General features: G+C 37.6%; 3 protein-coding genes across 3 annotated transcripts; all 3 read right to left on the bottom strand.

Moving 5' to 3' along the window:
* Nucleotides 1–4696: 4696 nt before the first annotated feature.
* LOC148215748 (vomeronasal type-2 receptor 26-like) lies at nucleotides 4697–7029 on the bottom strand. The gene is made up of 2 exons (XM_088142544.1): nucleotides 6909–7029; nucleotides 4697–5598 (listed from the first exon to the last, which is right to left on the bottom strand). Exons 1-2 carry the CDS (start codon nucleotides 6979–6981, stop codon nucleotides 4697–4699), a joined length of 975 nt encoding a protein of 324 aa, XP_087998670.1. The 5' UTR covers nucleotides 6982–7029.
* A 1031-nt stretch (nucleotides 7030–8060) lies between these two features.
* On the bottom strand, nucleotides 8061–11967 carry LOC148215747 (vomeronasal type-2 receptor 26-like). The gene is made up of 4 exons (XM_088142448.1): nucleotides 11801–11967; nucleotides 10856–11147; nucleotides 9026–9889; nucleotides 8061–8381 (listed from the first exon to the last, which is right to left on the bottom strand). Exons 1-4 carry the CDS (start codon nucleotides 11965–11967, stop codon nucleotides 8061–8063), a joined length of 1644 nt encoding a protein of 547 aa, XP_087998574.1.
* Nucleotides 11968–17104: 5137 nt separating this feature from the next.
* LOC148215746 (vomeronasal type-2 receptor 26-like) lies at nucleotides 17105–21992 on the bottom strand. Its single transcript, XM_088142447.1, has 4 exons — nucleotides 21981–21992; nucleotides 20766–20987; nucleotides 19484–19610; nucleotides 17105–18003 (listed from the first exon to the last, which is right to left on the bottom strand). The coding sequence occupies exons 1-4, from the start codon at nucleotides 21990–21992 to the stop codon at nucleotides 17105–17107; spliced, it is 1260 nt and encodes a 419-aa protein (XP_087998573.1).
* Between the last annotated feature and the right edge of the window lie 244 nt (nucleotides 21993–22236).

The following is a 22236-nucleotide window of genomic DNA, read 5'->3' as shown; positions in this document are numbered from 1 at the left end:
TCAATATGTAGACAAATGAGAGATGTATCTCATGGAACAGTAACTTAGAATAAAAATAGCAAAATAAAAAGATGCATTGAAACCCTTGTCAGAAGAATCATAGAGGAACTTGTGATACAGGAGTTGGTAAGAGAGAAGATAATAAATACGATTTAATTTTACCAACCCCCTCTTTAATAAAAGACTCTACTTAAAGCATTATTTGAAAATGTTTTTATAAAGCATAATAGTGAAGATGTTGGAGCTGGAAAGTGTCTCCTTTGCCTCAGTTGAAATAGATGGTGGTGAACAAATATTTCTCAGAAATAATGTTTAGAATAATTAAATACTTTCCTTCTGCAGTGTGTCAAACTGTGTAATCAAGGCCATGTGTAAATATACAGGTCACAGCTGCCTATGTATTAAGAATTCTTTTCATTGTATTGATATTTTTTCTATAGTTGGAGGACCACCAAACACTACAAGAAAAACATAAATAGGATGACAAACGAAAATGAATTCCTTACACAAGCTCTTCTGGCAAGGGTGGTAGAGGTTCTTTTGTGAAATCTTTGGGATATGAGAGGAAAACCCCATGAGATGCAATCCCACCAAGGATAAAGTCTCCATTCTGATGGTATTTGTGAAGTGGATGTCCTGGATACTGGACGTTGCATTTCACAGTGGGGGTTTTGTATGCCATGTATGGAAGCAGGTTGAACAGGACTATCACTACTGTTAACATCCTGAGGACAATAGAAAGTTTCCTTGTGCAGATTCTTTTCTATCTACCCATGGTCATTGCAGTGGTCATTTTGATAAAACTCATTTGGATGCACAGACTATTTGGCACAAACTATCCTCTGACCATCCTAGAGTTCCAAGTGTTAAATATGGGTGACTGTACTGACACGTACACTTCTTCCTTATCCCCATCCCTAAGTGCTTGAGGTCATCTTTATGCCAGAATAAACTGGCTATGTTAGTGTAGTTGATTTGTGGAAACAAGTGCAGTTTTGCATCAGCTAATTTAATTATAGTGCTTAAGCTAATTAAGTGAACAGGGAATTGTTACCTGTTTAGAATTGGAATTCTCTGTGGAATTTCTAAAGAAAACACATTTATCATTTTTGAAAGGATATTTTCTCATGCATCAGCTTGAGTAAGAAATTAGGAAGTTTTGTCTGGAATGGGGTACTGGGAAGAGAGAAAACAAAAGTCAAGGCTTTGTTTTACAGGTGATATTCATACATTCCTCATAGTACTAATCAGCTTTTCAACATGATTGATAGAAACCAAAGAAATGAATATCAGCACCTGGAATAACTTCATTCTTGGAAACACAAGTATAGTTTGATAAAATTTTCATTGCAGAGAGAAAAGATCCTGGCTTTCTTTGCAGAAATGGGAGCAAAATAGAGACATTTCAGTTTTCCCTTCCTATCGTTTCTTAATACAGCTGGTTGAAATTCAGAACTGAAACAAAGAAGTTCTGCGGCTCTGGGCCTCAACGTTTTGTGGCTTTCTCCCCCAACTTTGAAGATATTGTTGAATATAGCTTTAGTTTTTCTATATGCTTCCTACCCAAATCCCCAATTGCTTCAGTTTTGATATAAATTTTATCTTTGCCCTCTCCACTCCCCTTGCAAACCTTCCCAACAACAACAGCAAAAAAGTGATTTGGGCCACAGTAACATTTTTTTCCTTCTTTCTCTTTACAGGTAGTCCTCAGGTTATGGCTACTCATTCAAAAATTGTTCAAAATTACCATGGTTTGAAGAAGGGAAACTTATGACAGGTCCTCAGATTTCTGGCCATTGTAGCGTCCCACAGTCACATGATCATGATCCGGGCACTTATTGCCCAGCTCACAGTTATGATGTCATAGTGAAGAGCAGTCACATGTTCATGATTTCAAGGAGGGTGAGTGAGGGTGAAAGGGGGTACACGAGAGCCCTGGGTGCAGCGGGGTGGGTGCGCAAGGGTACAGTATGTGACAGGTAGGGTGCACAGGGGAGCAGGTATGGTCGGCTTGGCAGGAGCTCTGGGGGAGGGTATGCATGTGGGGGAGACTTACACACTGACTTGTGACCTTCCCTGCTGGCTTCCCCATTGTCTTTCTTGCGAAGCTAGCAGGAAAGGTTGCAAATGGCAACCACATGATCATGGGGCACTGCAAATACAAACTATTGCCAAGCACCCAGATCACAATCATGTGACCACAGGGGTGCTGGGATGGCCGAAACTGTGAGGACCAGTCATAACCACCATTCATTCAGTGCCATTTTAACTTTGAACAGTCACTGAATGAAAGGTTGTAGGTCGAGGACTACCTCTAGTTCAAGACTGAAAGTAATGTTGCTGTATATTCACTCATCCATTGTTCATTCCAATGGACAACAGAAGCATAAAAACTGTAAAAACAAGACAAACCAATAAACAAATATGGAATGATCCTAAAGTAATCTGTGCATTATTGTTTACTTTTTTTTGGAAAGTTGAATGTAACTTAGCTTTGAATAGTACAACTATTTAAAACTATCACACTTTTTGGGAAGTCTTTTCTAATTTATCAGTATTCTTTTAAAATTACAATAAGTGGAGGTATATGAGCCATAGCATACCCAAAAAGAATCTTGTTCCACCTTTTGAGGTATACATCTTGAGAGGTTCATCTAGGATAGATGAAGAAGGAAAGAAGGAAATGTCTCACCTTACTTACCTCTTTTTAACATTTATTTTAAATCCTGAAATGCAATATAGTGATAACTACTTCGTGTCAGTGTCACCATAAATTTTATATCCTGAGAATATGCAAGAATGGAAGCAAGAAGTACATACGTTGCCACATGCTTCTTTCTGGATTTTTTCCCTGATCCATAGAAATAGATAAGAAAAGGAATTAAAGAAACTTAGTCCTAAAGAAAATACACATCATCTGTCAAACCCTGGAACATTGAATCAATAAGGTTACAAAATAGGCGTGTGCATAATTAATAGTTCCTACATTTGATCTTTGCTAAAGGACTAGAATAAATGCATAAACAATGGAGAAGATAACTTTACTGACTACTTTTTCAATATAAATGCTCAGAAAATGCAATTGTCCTTCATGACAATATAGATTCCATTATGGAATGATAGAATGTGTAGCCAGAATCTTTCCGGCTCTGGTGTGTAGCTGATTTTCTAGAGTATTGTGAATGGCAGTTGGGTTTAACTTTTGTTTACGCATACATTGTTTCAAAGAGAATATTGAATAACAATGTTTGCAATTATTGCATCTCTTGTTTACATTGCTTAAGTGCAAATGAATACTAAAAATTAGTATTTCCTTTAAAAAGATAGATTCTTCCTTAGGTTTGTTATTGATAGTTTTTTAACCTTGACTTTTGTTTATACGTTTTTCTAAAATTGTTTTTTATTGGAAAAAATGAAAGGAAAAAGGGCCATTTATGTTATGATTACTTTTTAATATATATTTTAGTATGGCAACCAGTTTAGGTGTTGGATGTGTGACAGACCACAGGAGTTTATAATGTCAGATGTGGAGATTGGCGAAGACTGTGTTATGCTACAGAAGCCTTGAGGATTCCAGGTTTTTTGAGGGGAGAGGCTTACTGGCACCCTACTAGTAATGCAAAAGTCCTCTGGGTATCACGGAAGTTGTAGCTGTCAGGGTTCGGTGCTGTACTTGGTCCTGGTCTGTGCCAGAGGCTTTGAGGTGTTTTTGTGGGCTGCGTGAGGATGGAACGCTAGATCAGAATTGATCAGCTGTTTAGGACAGTACAGTGACACAGCGAGAGCCAGTAGCAATGGTCTTTTTCCAGGTTGGTGTGGCTGTGGAACATCTGTCAGTAGCAGACCTCCCAGTGAGGATGATGGAGACATTGGTGGGCCTGGGAAACTCAGCCACTTGTACATTAAAACCATATCCCCCTTGACTGGCTAAGGTTTTCTGAGAAGTGGCATGCAATTGGGTCTAGGGGATGATCAAATCAACTTTCAGAGAGGAGACTGGTCCCTAAGGAGGCAGAAATCCATCTTTTACTTTAGAAGCCATCCCTAAACACAAATCTGTTAGACAATTTTCCAACATGGAAAATGTAGTAGTGCTGTAGAGGACCCTGGAGGAAGTGGATTATCTAGATTCCACTTAGTCAAATTTCAACTCCAAGCAAGAAACAGAAACACCTTTGATTTCATTTGTGGATGACCTGTGGTGGAGATGGATGCGCCACCCCATCCCATCTTCACTGCCCTTAGCTTTCAGCAACTGACAATATCATAAATCATAATATACTTCTAGGGTTGTGAGGGGAGGTTGCTATATGTTTCTTTTCCTTTCTTAAGGGCTAGAGCAGAGGCTTAGGTTTTAACAGTATAATGATAAAACTCAACCATACATTTCTACTTAGGCAATGAAGTAATGTTGTTGAGTTTCTTTCTTAGCACCTGGAGGTGTGGTGGTCTAGAAGTGGAAGAACAGGTTTCAACTCAACTGTAGCAAGAGCAAGTGTCTTTGGATTTTAATGTCCAGAAGATATCGAGGGAGAAGAGATGGAAGGAAGGAAGGAAGGAAGGAAGGAAGGAAGGAAGGAAGGAAGGAAGGAAGGAAGGAAGGAAGGAAGGCATTATCCATTGGAAAGAAGAGACAGAAAAATGCACAAATCATTACACTGCAAAGGATAACCAAATACACAGTCATACCAATTGTTCATGTCTTTCGGTTTATCATCTGTTTCCTGTTGTTCAGTTGAGGCCTCAACAAAATAATGAAACATTTGGGGAGAAAAATGCACCCCAGCAGTCCCGCACTGGAAGCTAAGACTGAGAAGACCTCCACAGCTACCATATATTTTCCTTTGGTGCTCAGGTAGGTTGGAACAAAGGATAGCCAAACACTGCAGAAAACCAACATACTGAATGTGATAAACTTGGCTTCATTAAAAGTATCTGGTAACTTCCTGGCAAAAAAGGCCACAGTGAAACTCACCATGGCCAAAAAGCCCAGATAGCTCAGCACACAATAAAACATAGTCACAGAACCTTGATTACATTCCAGAACCAACTGATCCTCCATTGAGTGCATGTCAACATCTGGGAAGGGAGGAGAGGTTGACAGCCACACAGTGCAAATGCCTATCTGAATAAGGGAGCAGGAAAGAACAATGGAATTGGCAAGTCTTTTCCCCACCCATTTTCTCAATATGGATCCTGGTTTGGTAGCCAGGAAAGCCAGAATGACAATGAGGGTTTTTGCCAGCACACAAGAAACAGACACTGAGAAGATTATGCTAAAAGTGGTTTGGCACAGGAGACACAACACCTCCCCAGGAAGGCCAATAAACAGCAAAGTGGATAGAAAGCAGAGCAAGAGCGAGATGAGGAGAGCGTAGGTGAGGCCCCGGTTGTTGGCTATGACAATGGGAGTGTTGTGGTGCTTCAGAAATATTCCAAGCACAGACACTGTAATCAGAGCTAAGGAAATAGCAGACAAGGCTAAACAGAGTCCCAAAGGTTCTTCGTAAGACAAGAAAGTTACAGTTTTTGGAATGCAGAAATCCTGGTTGTTGCTCGGGTAGTTTTCATTAGGGCATTTGTAACAGTCATTCATATCTGAAACAAAATATTGTATTTCCATTCTTTAGTTACATGTTTGCTTTATTCATATATGTATAAATTTGGTGAAGAGTATTTATTCTAGTAATTTAAATTATCTGTAATATAATGATATATAAACTTGTAATTAACTAAAATGAAATTAACGGAAACTTTGTCTTAATTAATTAAGTAAGTAAGTAATTTTTGATGCCTCTTGAGTCCTTGTTGAATCCTGGCAACTGCTTGGAGAAGTCCCTGAAATTTTCTTGGCAAGGTTTTTTGTAAGTTGTTTGCCATTCCTTCTTCCTAGGGCTGAGAGACAGTGACTGGCCCAAGGTCACCCAGCTGGCTTCGTGCCTAGGGCAAGACTAGAATTCACAGTCTCATGGTTTCTAGCCTGGCGTCTTAACCACTACAACAAACAGACTCTCCTGGAAAGCAAAGGATGCTCTTTATTAGGATGTGCAAAACTAAAATTGTATCAATACTGAAAATTTTGGCAGTTCACGATAATTTCCAAAAATTCCTGAACAAATTGGAATGGTCCTATTGAATTAGCTGGAATTTATTTAAAACAAAACATTCCAAGAATTAGATTTAGGGCATATTCCTCTGGGGGAGAAAATCCTTAACTGTTTATTAAAAAGAAATATAAATAACATGAATACTCCTCCAATAACTTATTAACAGTTTTCCTTTCTTTTCATATTAGAGCTTCCAATACAGGAAAAAAACAAAAAAACAAACACCTGAAGAGATCTCCTTAGACTACTCCATAGGTTTTGAGGGTTACATGTGATTCTTGTATCTTAGATGGTGCATTGGTTCTCTAGATAAAATATGAAACACTCTAATGACATTTCGGAAACAACTACAAGAGTTATCCATTATAAGTTCCTCCTCCCTACTGGACATTAAGGTGGTGGTTAAATTTCTGATCTCAGCAAAGGCTCAAAAAGGTTAGCAAGGGAATCGAATTAGAAGGACTCAGATTGAAGGCATCTCTGAATCTTTTGTCAAATCTGCTTCAATGCTGGCTTGACTACAAGATGCCATACAGAATAATACAAAAGTTTTGTAAACATTGGGTTTGGATTAGTTTGCTATGGTTTGATTTTAAGTTGAAGCACAAAGTTATGATCAGTCACCTGTGAAAAGAAAGCACTATTATATTATCATAGGGGCCCCTTGAATATTGAGCAAAGAACATCTCAATGATTGAAAGCAACCATAACATTTTGCACCATACTACCCAAACCAGAAACCAACAAACCTTTCTACATTGAATCTATATGAATAAGAACATTTTGCCTGAAAACACTTACCCTTCTTGCTTGAAATTTCCCCTCGAGGACATGGGATGCAATCATAGCAACAAAATGGCTGCCCCTCCCTCATTTTCTTCCTGGAACCTGGAATGCAACTCTCACTGCACAGAGAGACAGGTTGTGCCTAATCCAGCCACAAAACAGGAGAATATTCATCAGAGTCATTAAGCCCTCAGCTTGGAAGTCTTTGTGAAATTCCTCCTAAACTGCTTTTTCCAATGTTGCAAGAGGGAAAGGAGGGCAATGTCATGTGTGTTTCCAGGTGTTTGTAACTGAAATGAGAGGTAAAGAAAGGACAAGAATGTTGCCCTTTCAAATATTCCCATCTGTCAGCCTTCCCAGGCAGACTAGATAGGAAACACGACAAGATGAGCTAATTGTACGTTAATTGTAAGGCTACATTAACAGAACCTTGCAATTCTGAAAGTAGAAATCTTCTACCATCTCTTTTTACCACCTGTTAAATTAGGGATATCCTTTCTCTGCCTGTCAAGCAGCTGTGGGCTCCCCCACAGCTCTCATCTCTTCCACGATCTCTCAATGTCATTCCCACTTACCATTATGCCATCAGTACATGGCTCCAAGGATAAGTGGATAATCTGTATTAGTTTATGATTAACATCTAACCTTAATTTTAATGGTATATATAATCATACTGTTCAGATCTAAGTAATTGTAGTAGTAGTAGCCGGTGAAGAAAATAGATAATGGAGATACTATGAAAGGCATCTTTTTATTGTTTGTTGCATTTTTGTTTCAAAAATCATTTTTTTAAAATTTGGAAGATTAAATTAAATTAAGATTGTTTTAAAAGATTATTAGCTTCAGTAAATTAGTTATGACTTCATCTAGTTTCAATCCCATGTATAAAATATTTTCCTTCAAATTTCATGATTCCATGATTTTTTTTAAAGTAGCACATTTCTTAAGACAGTTAAAGAAAAAATATCCTGCAATTCCAGAAATATTTAAAATGATAGTGATCAAATGGTTTTTCTTTTTCCTAGTGCCCTGCAACTATTTCATTTCATTTCAACTATTTCAGTTTGTTGAGTAGCTGACAAAACAGTACAGAAGTTTGTTGTGTGTCATTTTTTCTTCTACATGCTGATCTAGTTTGTAACCTAAGGAAGGATTTAAATTGTCCCATCATTGTCTAATGTCATTCATTTTACATGGTACTATTAAATTGTGTCCTTGTTCAAAGAGGTATGCTTCCCAAATTAGAAGAAGAAGTTCCACCTGGTTAAACCAACTGTGCCATGTTATAGCAGCCTCATTGATGGTGAACACTTTGCCTGGAGAGGCCTGGGGGTCCACCCTCCCAACTTTCACACGGTGAATGGACTGGTTGGGGAAAACAAACCAATTGATCACATCAAACCCGGCTACCAACTCTCCATCCTGGTTAAAAGAAACTGTTTCCCCGGCACTGTTATTAAAGGACATGGCTCTCAGAAACTGATGGAGCTGGATTGAAATGTGAAAGGGAAAAATAAAGAAAAAGATAAGGTCAACAAGACTGAGTAGGTAAGGTGAAGCAGAGCAAAATTCAGTAATATTTGTATTGGGTGGCTCATCTAAATGTGATTTTTCAGGAGATCCAATCATACTGTAAGTATTAGATGGAACTCCAAGTCAATTCTTAAATCCTTCTTAAAATCCTTGAAAATTTGTATTAAATACCTCTGGCTTGTGTAAATATATATGCATATATGCATAAAGATATACATGTATACACAAACATATATACACATACATGTATACAAAGAAATAATTACATGAGGAATATTTTTCTTTTGTTAAGGAGGAATTATATTCCATTCTAAATGGAACACATAAATGCATCCTGAGACATGCAATACAAGAAGCCACCTCTGCTACCATTAGATTTATTCTTGGCAAAATATATTGAGATGAGTAAAACAGCTGACACAGAACAAAATCTGCTGGCATTTACTCTCTGTATTCAAAAGGGAGGATCTTTGTAGCTGGGAAAGAGAATATCAATTAAGAAAAGGAAGATGCCAAGAGTTTGCCAGGCTATCTGCTACAATTACTCAACTTAATGTTAAACATGGTGTTCTTCTAACTGAGGATATTTCAGCAATTACCTGCCACAAGTACCGATCCTTAACTTTCACTCCGTTACCATTTCTTATTCCTCCATATTTGAATACTCTGGTTGAAAACATAACATTTAAAGCATGGGCCACTGAATAAACAGCATTGTAGACATTGTAGCTGTGACCAGTCATTTGCATTTCAAGGAAAGTTCCTGGAAGGCTCTCCAAGTCCTCTTCCCCTGTGCAAATCTCTCCTTCCTCCTTGCTCATATTTGGCTTTGGGAACACACAGCCAAAGGCCTGTTGCCAGAAGTCTATGATAAAACCATCTGCACTGTAGACTGAGGGGGTTTGCTTTTTCAGAAATAGTTCAAAGTCTGATAGGTCACTGGAGTGTATTACAAAGGACAAGGCCCCATGGAAAAAACTTGAATCCCAATCCTTTTGGAAGAAAAATGATGTGACCTCCACTTGGGCTGTTGCTATCCACACTTTACCTTTTGGTTTCAATGTTACTTCACCTAGGTATGATATATATGGATACCATCTTAAAAAAGCCATGGAATAAGAATCTCCATTGACCACTGAGACATTGGCTTCACTGAGCATGACATTATCACGCATTTTTGCCCCCTGGTATATATATCCTATTCCATCAATATCAAAAGTTGGTTTATAAACTTTTTCTATAAAGGAAAAACAAATACCACTTTGGGAAAAAAAGGGAACAACCTTTTGTATAAATCTTTCTCCATAGTCATTATCCATAACAATGATGCCAATCCACAGCCAATCGAAATGCAGAAGCAAAGAGAGAATCCCTGCATATTGGATGGCTTCTCTGGGCACCATCTGATAGAAAGACAGACCTGGGGTTTTATCATCCATCACTGGAGGAGAGCCATATATGAGCTACAGAGAGATGTGGAGGAAAAAGAGAAGAGTCTAATGATAATGACATGCATGTTGCAGTTTGAAGTAACAGTTTAATTTGCAAATACTGTACGAACAATAATTTGAAGAATACTATTATATTTGAAGATTTGCAAATCAAGGCAGTAAAAGAAATCAGAGAGAACCTTTTTTTCCCCCTGAATCAACTTGACAATCAGCTTTCTTCCAATTCTTAAACACTTAAAAATTGGAAATCAATGGTGGTAGTATGGATGTGGAATTATTTTTTCCTGAACTCTGTTGCTTACTGCAGCACTGTCAGCAAAAACGTTACAGGAAAGGAGTTTGGGAATCAGTGAATATGGGCAGAAGGCATAATATTGTATGTGGAAGTATTGTGGTTTTCTTCTGGAGGTGATAAGGGTCTTGCTAATTAATATATTTAATCATAATTGCTTTACCGACCTTGAGATACACACCTCTAACTTAATACATTATATTTGTCTAAACTCCATGTGTAATCAACCAACTTTTTCTTATACCTTTTCTAAATTTGACAGCCATGAACTTTACTGAGTTGTCAGTGAGAGATGGCTACAGAAATCAATGCAGCATAGAACTATTGTGTTGTTTCTTTTCTTCCTTTTCTCAAATTGGTTCAGCAATAAAATATTTGACTGCATATAAATCTTGCTGATTTAACCAGGACATCATTTGATATCTGTGTGCATGTGCTTCTGCCTCAGGTCCAGTATTGCATAGATGGACCTAGTGCTGCACTTTAAATTGTGGAGTTCTTTGCTCTTGGGCTTTATTTCACTTTCAGACAAATGTGAAGCTTTGTGTAATTGCTTAAACCTGAAAATTCCATAAAGTTTAGAGAAAAGGAAAAGAAATACATATTTGTTTTACACATTTATAGAAATGTTTCATACTCTATCGTTCTCTCTCGATCTCTCAATCTCTCAATCTATTTAATCTCACCTGTGGAATTTTATAGATGTCCAAAACAGTTGCTACATAAAGAGAGACATCTGGATCCAGTCCTCCAATGACTGCCATCAGATTATTCTGGGTGCCACATTTGAAATTCGGGGTGAAGTTCTCCAATGAGGATAGGAGTTGTATCACAGCATGATAACTCCACTTTGCACTGAAATAACTGTCATAGATTTGGAAGCCCAAGGTGAAATTGGATAAAATCTGATGGTTTTCATTAATTTCCTTTATTGCAAATGTCAAGGCCATAATCTGCTGGTAATTCTTAGGCACCATCCTGTAAAGGAAGTTCTATTTTAGTGTTTCTAAAATATTTCTTTATGTTAACATAACTCAGAAGCAAAGTTTTCAGGCAATTGACAAAATTCCTTGAAATATTAAATATTTCTTATAACTAAAAAAGTATAATAAGAGAAACTAATAACATGAATTATATTACATGTGTTAAGAAATAGGACAGAAAGTTATAAATAGATAACATCTATTATTTCAGAAGGAGAAAGAATACATTTAGAACCTAACTTCATGGAGAGATAGGTAAGAGACTCAAATAATGTCAATATTCATCTTTTAGACATGCCTTCCTTTGTTCTTTCAGGCTAAGTAGTTACTGAGGATAAAGCATACATTCTGTTTATACAATAAAAGCAAAATAGCAATCCAGCCTATTAGACAGTACAGTATGTGTAATGTTAGATCTCTGGCCCATTGAGTTTGAAGATGATTGCAATATATTTGGATCCAACCTAGCAACTGCCACCCATGTTGTAAAGATCCTGACTGTCTCAATGCACTTTTCCATTTTCCTTCCATCAGGCTACTTTTTATTTAATTAACTTTTTGCATTACTCAAGACATAGGATAAGGCTGTAGCTGCTGAGAAAAAAATAATAGAAATTACAGAATAAATGTAAAATGCCAGTTTCATACATAATTTCATCCAACACTGCTAGTGGTGGTTCCACACTGAAGGTCATTGCACCATCAATTATGTATCCCTGAGATGTAACAAAACCAACTGCCACATCTCCCAACTGATGGTACTCATGAAGTGGGGAATGTGGCTCTTTGTCCCTGCAGATCTTGGTGTGAGCCATACTCACAATTTGAGAAAGTAATATTTGTAACAGTGGTGATAGCAATCCAGACATGTTAAAGAAAGGGACCAAATCACTTGATTTCACTCTTAAGAATTGTCTGTGATTACCATAGCTTGATGTGTCTTTTCTTCCAGGAATAAATGTCTCCATGCATTTTTTAAAGCTGACATAGTCTCTAGAAATCTCTAGAGATTTCAAGAAGGAACATAATCAAGCCAAGCCTTTATTTACAGGAGCAGGTGGCTATGTTGGGAATTCTAAGAGAGGTGAAGCTGAAAACATGTTTCCCACTTGACTGAATTAACATATTTAATGGAGTGTTATCTTTCTGCTAGCTTTACAATAAGAAAAACTCCAGATTGTAATGAGTTTTAAGTGCACGTAGTACCAAGCTATGTGGGCTTAATGTAGGATAAAATGAAATTCCTAGAAGGAACTGTCAACTTTAGACATTAAGATGTTTACAGTTTTAGTCATATCTCTTAATGGGACCAATGAGGCAGGGACATAAGGAAAGTAAGACAGAACTAGAGCCAAAGTTAGGCCAAATCCAGCAAGTCTGTTTTGTCTCTAAATTTCTGCTTTTCTAAATCAATTAATTCCCTCCACTTGAGAGTCACAACATTGTTTTAGGCTGGTAGGAATGCATAGAAAGTTGAAAACTTGCTATGGGCTCAAAATGATTGCTATTGTGTATATTATGTTCTTCTAGCATCAGTGATTATAAATAGCTTCTTTAAGGTTAAAAGTTGAGGACGAGGAAGGAGTGAGAGATCAAAATCCAACACCAGGAAATCTATAAATGTAGTTTTCTAATTCCAGAAAACAAGCTTTTTCCCCAGGAGCTTCACATGCCCAGTACTGGTTTGAGGACTACACAAAAATAAAAGCACCCATCACACCCATGCATCCCCTCTTACCCAGATATGATCCACCTATGCAACAGATACTTGGCACATAGTGCCCTCAAACAGCACACCACATATGCTACACATTTCATTACAAATTATAGTAAATTACTCATAAATCATCACTTAGTGCCATCTCCTTATTAGGTATTTTCTATTGTTCAGCTTAGGCCTCATTATAATAATGTAACATTTGGGGGAAAAGATGCCACCCAGAAGCCCAGCACCAGAGGTTAAGATGGAAAAGATCTCCACGGCAGCCATGTTTTTTCCTTTAGTGCTCAGATAGGTTAGAACAAAAGCTATCCAAACAATGCAAAAGACCAACATGCTGAAAGTGATAAATTTGGCTTCATTGAAAATATTTAACCCAGAATTCAGTAAAACATAATTGCTGCCCCTTCTTTGCATCCTAATATAATTTCTTCAGTTGTCAGATGCATATCAGCATCTGGGAAGGGTGGAGCAGTCCCCACCCAAAAGATACAAATGCCTATTTGGACAGATGAACAAGAAAAAACAAAGGAAGTGGCCAGTCTTTTCCCCACCCATTTCTTCATTCTGGACCCTGGCTTGATTGCCATAAAAACTAGAATAACTGTGATGGTTTTTGCAAGGACATAACAAAACACAACATTGCTGAAAAGACAATGCTAAACACAGTTTGTCGGAGAAGACAAGTCACCTTATTCAGGTGACCAATAAAGAGCAATGCACAAAGGAAGCCGAGCAGGAAGGAGATGAGGATGGATAAAGTCAGGTCCCAGTTCTTAGCTTTAACGATGGGAGTGGTGTGGTGCTTTATAAATGTTCCCAGCACTAAAACTGTGATGAATGAAAAGGAAAGAGATGTTGAGCACAAGCTGACACTCAGTGGTTCTTTATAAGACAAAAAGGTTTCAGTTTTGGGAATGCAAAAATCATGTTGTTTTGTTTGGATATGTTTTGTCTGTGTATTTATGACAGTCTTCCATATCTGAAAAAATGGAAGAGAAACAATATAATTTAGATTTCATAGCTGTGCTTTAAAATCAGCAGTATGTTTATTTATTTTTATATAACTACACATCTCATACATTGGGTGGCTTATAAGATTAAAATGAACAACCCCACCAAACAGCCCCCAGCACCCAAGGAAACCCTTGACCCCACTCACTACCAACAGCAGCAGAGCTCATCCACCCTGTGACCCAAATGCCTGGGGGAACAGCCAGGTCTTCAGTGTCTTGTAAAAGGCTAGCAGGTTTGAGGCCAGCTGGCTCTCTGGGGGGATGCTGTTCAACAAGATGACATTAACAGAGGGGAACTGGAACATGGCCTGTCTACTGTATCTGGTGGGACAGATAGAAACAATGGGAGAAAGTTGGTCCTATAAGTATTCTGGCCCTGTGCTGTGCAGTGCTTTATAGGTGATGGCCAGTACATTGAATTACACCTGGAAGCCTAAGTCAGGCTAAAATAAATTTCACCAGCAAAAGAGAAAAGAGAAAAAAATGGTCATATATTAACAATATACAATCTTTGTGAAAAATTAGACAGGAGAGAGCTTTTCAAAGGTAACCTGGTGTACTGTAAAAAAACTTGGTTGTCTGGTGGATATCTCCTATAGGAACCAAGCCTGATTCCCCAAGAATTCCCCTCCTTCAGATTGCGTATCTGCATAACTTTTCTAGCCCCCAAACAGTGCCTTTTTAATGAGAGATCCAGAAATGTTTGTTTCTTCCCTGAATTCTATTTCAGTTTGCTTATTCTTATGGAGGGTCGTAGATTTCCTATCTCACAATTTGCATCAAAATCTTTCTTTGAGGTAGGAGTATTTTTATTTACAATCATTGAACAGTTTGATAATGCCTTACACAAATGCAGCAACACAGAAAATTAAAAATAACTGGGAAATCAAAACAAAAATAACTGGGAAATCAAAACAAGATAACCAAAGGAAAAGAAGAAACTTATATTAACCTGTTAAATAACATGGGGGGGGGGGAAAGAAAGGGAATAATTTGGACTGTATGAGTTTTCTCCTCTGAGTTCTTGACAATCATAACAACTTTAACTACATATCTGGCAGACATTTTGCTGTTTCAGATAGAATCTGAGTGTGTATGCTTCATAGCTGCAAAATTTGGTCTGGGAGTTTGAGAGAAGGGTGATGCACACCTTGTCCTTTTTGCCTGGTAAATCCTTCGAACAAGATGTGATTGGGGTGGTTCATAAATCCCTGTATAAATTACAAGGAAATAAGACATGGCCTACATCCACTTTGCATGAGAGTCACAAGGGTAAATATATTCAGAACTGATTGATTATGTGCCAGCAATTTGTTTTGGATGCCTAGCAACCACGTAGATGGAGTTTCTTCATGACAATCTGTCCCTAACCTTTCAGGTCTTCCAATGGTGTACTCATCACCACCTTAACTTAATACATCCGCCTTGTTGCTTGCCGTCCTCTTCTTCTCTTTCCTTCCACCTTTCCCAGCATTAGAACCTTTTCCAGAGAGATATGTCTTCACATAATGTATCCCAAGTAGGACAATTTGAGCCTGGTCATTTGTGCCTCAAGTGAGAACTCTGGGTTGATAGGTTTAATGATCCTTTTGTTTCTTTTCTTGGCTGTCCACAATATTGTCAGGAGTCTTCTCCAACACCAAAGTTCAAAAGTGTCAATACTGTCCCTATCCTGCTTCTTCAAAGTCCAACTTTCGCTTCCATAATATGCCAGATGGAATATCATGGCTTGCATGATTCTAATCTTTGTAGATATAGACACATCATGGTATCTGAATATCTTTTCCAAGGCCTTCATTAGCTGATCTACCAAGTGCTAGTCTGTAGCATATTTCTTGACTGCTTGTTCCTTTACTGTTGATGGGTGATCCTAAAAGGCAGAAGCTATCCAGCAATTTGATATCTTCATTGCCAGTTCTATGGCTGGTTGTTCTAACTGTTGTCATTACTTTGGTCTTCTTTTTGCTTAATTTTAGTCCTTTTTTTTTTTTACTTTGCTCCTTAACTCTTGTTACCAGAGCTCAGAAATACCCACAATGGAGGAATGGTTGGTGAAGATGACAGAACTTTCAGAGATGGCAAAATTGACTACTTTGATTAGAAAAAAGAAAATAACTACATTTGTTATTGACTGGAAATCCTTTATGGACTTTTTTCTGAAAACGGAAAAAAATAAACTTGGGATTTATGGGTTTGATGATTCAAAATGGCAGAAAATGGATCAGAAGGGAGCAACAATGTAACCTTAGAGAGAAAGGATAAAATATAAATGCATTTATAACTGCTGTAATGAAGATCAGAAGCTACTTCTTTATTTCCTTTTTTGTCCTTTCCTTTTTCTTTCTTTTCTGTTTTTCTTTTCTTTTGTTCTTATTTATTTTACTATTTCTCCTAAAGCTGTATTGTTTTTATTCAATACAAAACAACAGAAATGAAAATTTCATCTCCTCCCATGTCAACCATATCACATCATCTCCAATAGAAAAGAAGGAGAATGTATGGTCTGTGTGTAGAAAAATCTATGGTCTGTGTGTAAAAAAATGATTCCTAGAAGTAAGAGTGTAAAAACATTACAGGCTCAAGTGTAACAGCTCTAAAAAATACAGAGGTTTCCCCTTTCCATTCCAACTTGCTTTTTAGGTGCTGAGTGAGTCCTCCCTAATTCATTGCTATCCTTCCTAACCCATGCCATCCCCAGGGGTTCACAAGTTCATAAATTATTCCCCAAAATAATTTTTCTCCAGCTTCTAGGGAGAGGTTGAAAAGGATTATCACTTTTTATCAATTTTTTTTTTAGTTCTCTTAATTTTTTTGAAAAATCCTCCTATACAGTATAAAATTAGAATCTAAAGCTCATGGCTACCAATTATTCCTAGGTCAAATAAATAAATAAAATGATGAATGTATATGCAATAACAGGATATTTTTGGTGTTCTAAATATTATTATTATTGAATCTTATATTACTTTAAAATAATATATCTTAGATTAGTTTCTGAAAAAACAAAAAAAAGTGGGGATGTATATGATAGTTACATTTTAAAGATCCCTTCTAAATATATCCTTAACCAATGTGTAGGCAACAGGGAAGAGAATTCTAAGGAAAATGTATTTAATAAGATTATTAGGAAAATATTAAGGAATATTTTGTTTCACTAATACAAATAAACATGGAAACCACTCTGCATTGAACATTATACCAAATAATTGAAGACATTTAGAAAACTGTTCTCCTTAATTGTCTGTTGTTCAGCTCAGGTCTCAACAAAATAATGTAGCATTTGGGGGGAAAGATGCAGATCAGCAGTCCAGCACTTGAGGCTAAAATTGAGAAGATCTCCACAGCCACCATGTATTTCCCCTTGGTGCTCAGGTAGGTTGGAACAAAGGAGAGCCAAACACTGCAGAAGACCAACATGCTGAAAGTGATGAACTTGGCTTCATTGAAAGTGTCAGGTAACTTCCTGGCCAAGAAAGCAACTATGAAACTGATCATGGCTAAGATCCCCATATAACCCCGTGTGGAGTAAAACATAATCGTGGACCCTTCCTTACACTGGAGGACAATTTTTCCAGCCTCTGAATGCAGGTCAGCAACTGGGACAGGAGGAGAGATGGACAGCCATATAGTGCAAATCCCAACCTGAATTAAGAAGCCAGATAAAACTACAGAATAGGCAAGTCTTTTCCCCATCCATTGCCTCATCCCACTTCCTGGCTTGGTTGCCATAAAAGCCAGGACCACAGTCACAGTCTTGGCCAGTACACAGGAAACAGCCACAGAGAAGATGATGCTGAAACCAGCTTGTCGGAGAAGACATGTCACCTTATTTGGTTGACCAATGAATAGTAATGCACAAAGGAAACAAAGCAGGAGGGTGACCAGGAGAATGTAGGTGAGATCTCTATTGCTGGCTTTGACAATGGGAGTATTGTGATGCATCAGAAATGTTCTTAGTACCAGAACTGTGATTGTAGAACAGAAAAGAGAAGAACAGGCCAAACTAATCCCCAAAGGTTCTTTATATGACAAGAAACTTATATCCTTAGGAATACATGAATCCTGTTTTTTGTTGGGATATTTTTCATCTGTACAGCTGTAACAGTCATTCAAATCTGAAATGGAAAGCATATGGTTTGATTCTCAAATTTATGCAGAGATCTTTGTAACCTTTATAATTTCTTAGATAGTGAAATATCAGATAGCCAATTGATCCAAATTCAGGAACGAAGTCAACACTATATAAACTACATACAAACCATATCTATAAACTCAGGTAATATGCAGAAGTCCTAGCATATGAACAGTAAGATCCACAATATATTTCTATTTCAAGCAAAATATTAAAAAATGTTGATGATGTGTTATATAAGTGACATTACAGTAATATATGGAATTTTGGCTTCCATATCTGGGGGGAAAAGAAAATATGAATGGCCACTTGATGGTGGAAAAGGGATAGAGAAACTCTTAGTCTTTGCTATATAATGAACTTCATGATATTGAATCCTAGATATGGTGGATTTTAGCTGATGAGTCGTAGGAGATACCAGTTGGATTTCTCTAGATTGGTCCATCTATCTTGAGTGCAAATCATTCAGTGCTTGAAGCCTGATGTTGATAGATGCTTCTCAATTTGCAGAAGCTAGCTCCATGATAGATACAGTATAAGTTGCCATGATGATTTCTGATTTAAATTTCTTTAACTTCCCAAGAATAGCGTCCTAAGCATAGTTATCCACAATGGCTGGCAGTGGGGGAAGGGATCAACATCAAAATGAGAGTTGTGACTGGCTGCTTAAGACATGAATTGCACACATTTGAGACTTTAATTGGCCAGTAGTAACCACCAGTTTAAAGTTGTTGTATATGTCCCTGACCCTAAGCCACATTGAATGAATTGCATATCTTGAACAAGTACCTGGTGAAATCCAAAGGTATGTTTTACGAAGAAGCAAACAACAAGAAAACATTAGCCCCAACTGAGTTTTCTCAACTCGGAAATCTATAACCTCATGGCCACATGTGGCCATCAAATGCCTTGATTGCATCCTCTCAACATTTTAAAAATTGCAAAAAAAAGTTATTTATTCATTTGTTTATTTGCTTACATTCTTATTTAAAGGGAAAGGGAAATTACAACATACATGAGAGATTGAATCTTAAATAAAATGCTTATTGTAAATAGAATGAATTTTTAATCTTGGTTCCATTGAAAATATTAAAAAAAAAAAAGTGCGGGACCACTCAAAGGCCAAGTACAATGCTGACCCCAAGAAAATTCTTTGAAAGGTGGACAATGAGAAATCTGTGACTTTGAATTGTAGTGCTGGAGAAAAATGTTGAGAAAACTTTGAACTGCAAGAATATCCTCAGTACAAGAAAAGTAAAATCAGACTGCTCACTAGGAGCAATTCGAACAAAGCTAAAGGCAAAATATTTGGACACATAATGGGAAGGCAAGAATCATTGAAGAAGGCCTTGAATGCTTGCAAAAATGGATGGTAATCAAAAAGTGGGCAACAGATGAAAATGTTACCAAATATTATCATGAGTTGGAAACAACCGAGCAGCTGAACAACAGTCTATCCTTACCCTCCATTTCGGTAATCTTCCCCTCTGGACATGAGATGCAAGAATAGCAGCAAAATGGCCTCCCTTCCATTACTTGCTTCCTAGAACCTGGATTACAGCTTGGTGTACATATGGAAACGGGAGCTGTCTAATTCATGATCCAAAACCAAAAAAGAAAGAGAGCAATCATTTTTCAGCGCTGTGATTCTGTGCTATGTTTGTTCTCTTTAGCATGGTTACCATGAATCTATAGTTTCCCAGCATGCTGCCATACTCAGGTTGGACAAAATAACAAGCTTTTGGGCAGTGTTGGGCTTCAGGCTTTCACAAACATAGTCTAGAGAATAGATTTTATGATGTTTCGCCAGCAACTGTGCCTGGCATTTTCAGAGGCAAAGTGGTCTGCTATACATCCCAACAGCTTCAGCAAGAAAGAAGAAACTCTGAAGGTTAACAAAGCCTAGTTACCTGCCCTGCACAACATCAAGATCTTGCCCAAAAGCAGGACCAACCAGGAATCAGCTCCAAAAAATGCACAAATCAGAAACTTTTCTGGACAAGGACCCAGTCAGGACTCAGCTGCTCAGACTAACCAGTCAGAACCCAGCAGAAACCAAGGATCAATCAGGAATCAGCACTCTAAAATGTCCATTCAGAAGCCTGCCTGAACAAAGGACCAATCAGTAGCCAACACTACAAAATGACTAATCAGGATCAGGCACAAAGAACCACACAGAGACCAGCCCTCACCATCCTGGACCAATCAGAAACCAGTTGGGCTAAAAGCCAATAAAAAGACAGGACACCCAGCTATAAAGGCAGCAGGCCAGCCAGTTTCTTCTCAGTTGCTTGTGGTCTGTCTAGCATACTGTTTTGACTCTGATGATGCCAGCCACAGTTGCCAATGAATTGTTAGGAAATCTGTTCTTTAGGCCACAGTCACTAAATCCTGAAGCCCAACAGATACTGGCTGTGAAAGGCTACAGCAGAATAACCACCTTTTGTTTGCCAAGTAATGAGCTGCTTGATCAGTGTCATTAATTTTCCTTTGAAGTCTTTTATATTGTTCCAAAATATAGTAACCTTGCAACTTGTGTACTAAGCAAAACACATTATATAACAATAGCTCAAATGTTATTTTCAGTGTTCAGGAATAATAATGGAAAATCAAGATGTTCAGATGGAAAAATTAAGACATGAAAATGGCATTGCTAATAGTGATTTTATCTCCCTACTTCACATTCAGCTTCAGTGCTCATGTACAGATCAGAATTTTCCCAGATTGTCTGTACCTGCAACCTACCTGGTTAAACCAGCTGTGCCATGTTATGGCATCTTCCTCAATGATGAACGTTTGGTCTGCAGGGGACTGAGGGTTTACACTTCCAATTTTCACTTTTGACTGGTTTTCAGCAAGAACAAAATTGATGATATCAAATCCATCCACTAAGGTTCCATCTTGGTCAAAGGTTATCCTGTCCCCAGCACTGTTGTTAAATGTGACATGTCTCAAAAAGTGATGAAGCTAAATTTAAAAAGAAAAAGAAAAAAAGGCCCATTAAGGCAGAAGAAGCTGTGGATCGAACTATATCTACAAATAAAATGTCCCAGGGCTGGTCTCATTCACTTAAACATCATTCCTTTAACTATTCATTCAAGTTACTTTTATTTTCATCCTTTCATTAACTGAAGGACTTATTTTTCCTTTCAGTCTTTATTTTAGTTTTTCTGTTAATGCTTGCTAATTTTGTTAATTGTCTTAATTCATCCCTCTCGACAGCACCAGTTTGTCAGAATCTTGCAAAACAATTCTGCTCTTTTCAAAATCAAAACAGATCCCATCAGCTATCATTAGCAGGAGGTACAAATAAATGTAAATATTGCTCCTTATAAATCAGGAAGGGAAAATGTATGCCTGAAATGCTCATTTTTATTGTTTTATTGTTACTTCTGTGATCACTGAGAACTAATCCTGGGTTCCTTCCATATCAGTTTTAATTTCATACAAGGCTATAAAAGGCCAATAGTGTTTAATACTAGGCTGAGAGAGTGTAGGGGGCAAACATTTCAGTACATCTGCAGCCAAAATGCCAAGGTCCCATATCAGATCTTTAGAGAGGAGGAAACAGCACTCCAATATGTGCTTAGATAGCTACACTGCAGAATCAACATTTCTCCTACATTCCAAAAACTATTTTGAGTTATAATTCAATTTCCAATGGGGCACTAATAACTGAAAGCATGCTTCCAAATTTTTATAGTGATTGGAGTGGGAGAGAGGCAATTCTAAAAATGTCTCCAAACAGGCAACAGGAACAGGACACTGAGAGTTTGGGGAGGAGTGAAGGCAGGAGGAGAGAAAGGATGACTTGAGGTTAGCAATCCTAAAGGGATTTGAACTTTCCTGAAAAAAAAAAAAATAGATTGCCCATCAATTTTGCAGAATTGCAGCACTTGCGGGGGAGGGGGGAGATTTTGGCTCGAGATTCATATAAATTAGCACACAACTAGAAATCACCCTCAAAATCATGGTTGTGCAATTTAACAGATCAGGAGCAGATTCTGACCTGAGGCAAAGTTCTTCTTGCAATCTTATTCACAGACCAACAGAAACTTTTGGAGTCCACAATATTTCTTCTGCAGTTAATTAGCACATTAAAAAACAAGAATGAGCTAAAGGTAATAGGTTGCATGCTAGCTTTAAAATAGGTTGTAATAATATATCACAAAATGACAGATTGTTTTGGAGCGTGTTGGAGGTGGTTGGAGATGTG

The sequence above is a fragment of the Python bivittatus genome, unplaced genomic scaffold (assembly GCF_059951505.1).
Source record: "Python bivittatus isolate LINGU-HERP-01145 unplaced genomic scaffold, Pbiv_v1 ctg000440_np1212, whole genome shotgun sequence".
Taxonomy (NCBI): domain Eukaryota; kingdom Metazoa; phylum Chordata; class Lepidosauria; order Squamata; family Pythonidae; genus Python; species Python bivittatus.
The sequence above is the reverse complement of the archived record's forward strand: the minus strand, read 5'-3'. Positions and strand labels throughout refer to the sequence as shown.

Coding starts and splice junctions, on each gene's coding strand:
- LOC148215746 (XM_088142447.1), bottom strand. Junction 19,611..20,765: donor GGCACAGCTGGTTTAACCAG/GTAGGTTGCAGG, acceptor ATCATGAATTAG/ACAGCTCCCGTTTCCATATG. Junction 18,004..19,483: donor GAAGATTACCGAAATGGAGG/GTAAGGATAGAC, acceptor TTTCCATTTCAG/ATTTGAATGACTGTTACAGC.
- LOC148215748 (XM_088142544.1), bottom strand. CDS start 6,981: ATGAGGGAGGGGCAGCCATTTTGTTGCTATGATTGCATCCCATGTCCT. Junction 5,599..6,908: donor GGAAATTTCAAGCAAGAAGG/GTAAGTGTTTTC, acceptor ATTTTGTTTCAG/ATATGAATGACTGTTACAAA.
- LOC148215747 (XM_088142448.1), bottom strand. CDS start 11,967: ATGGCTCACACCAAGATCTGCAGGGACAAAGAGCCACATTCCCCACTT. Junction 9,890..10,855: donor ACATCTATAAAATTCCACAG/GTGAGATTAAAT, acceptor ATCTCTCTGTAG/CTCATATATGGCTCTCCTCC. Junction 8,382..9,025: donor AGGATCGGTACTTGTGGCAG/GTAATTGCTGAA, acceptor ATTTCAATCCAG/CTCCATCAGTTTCTGAGAGC.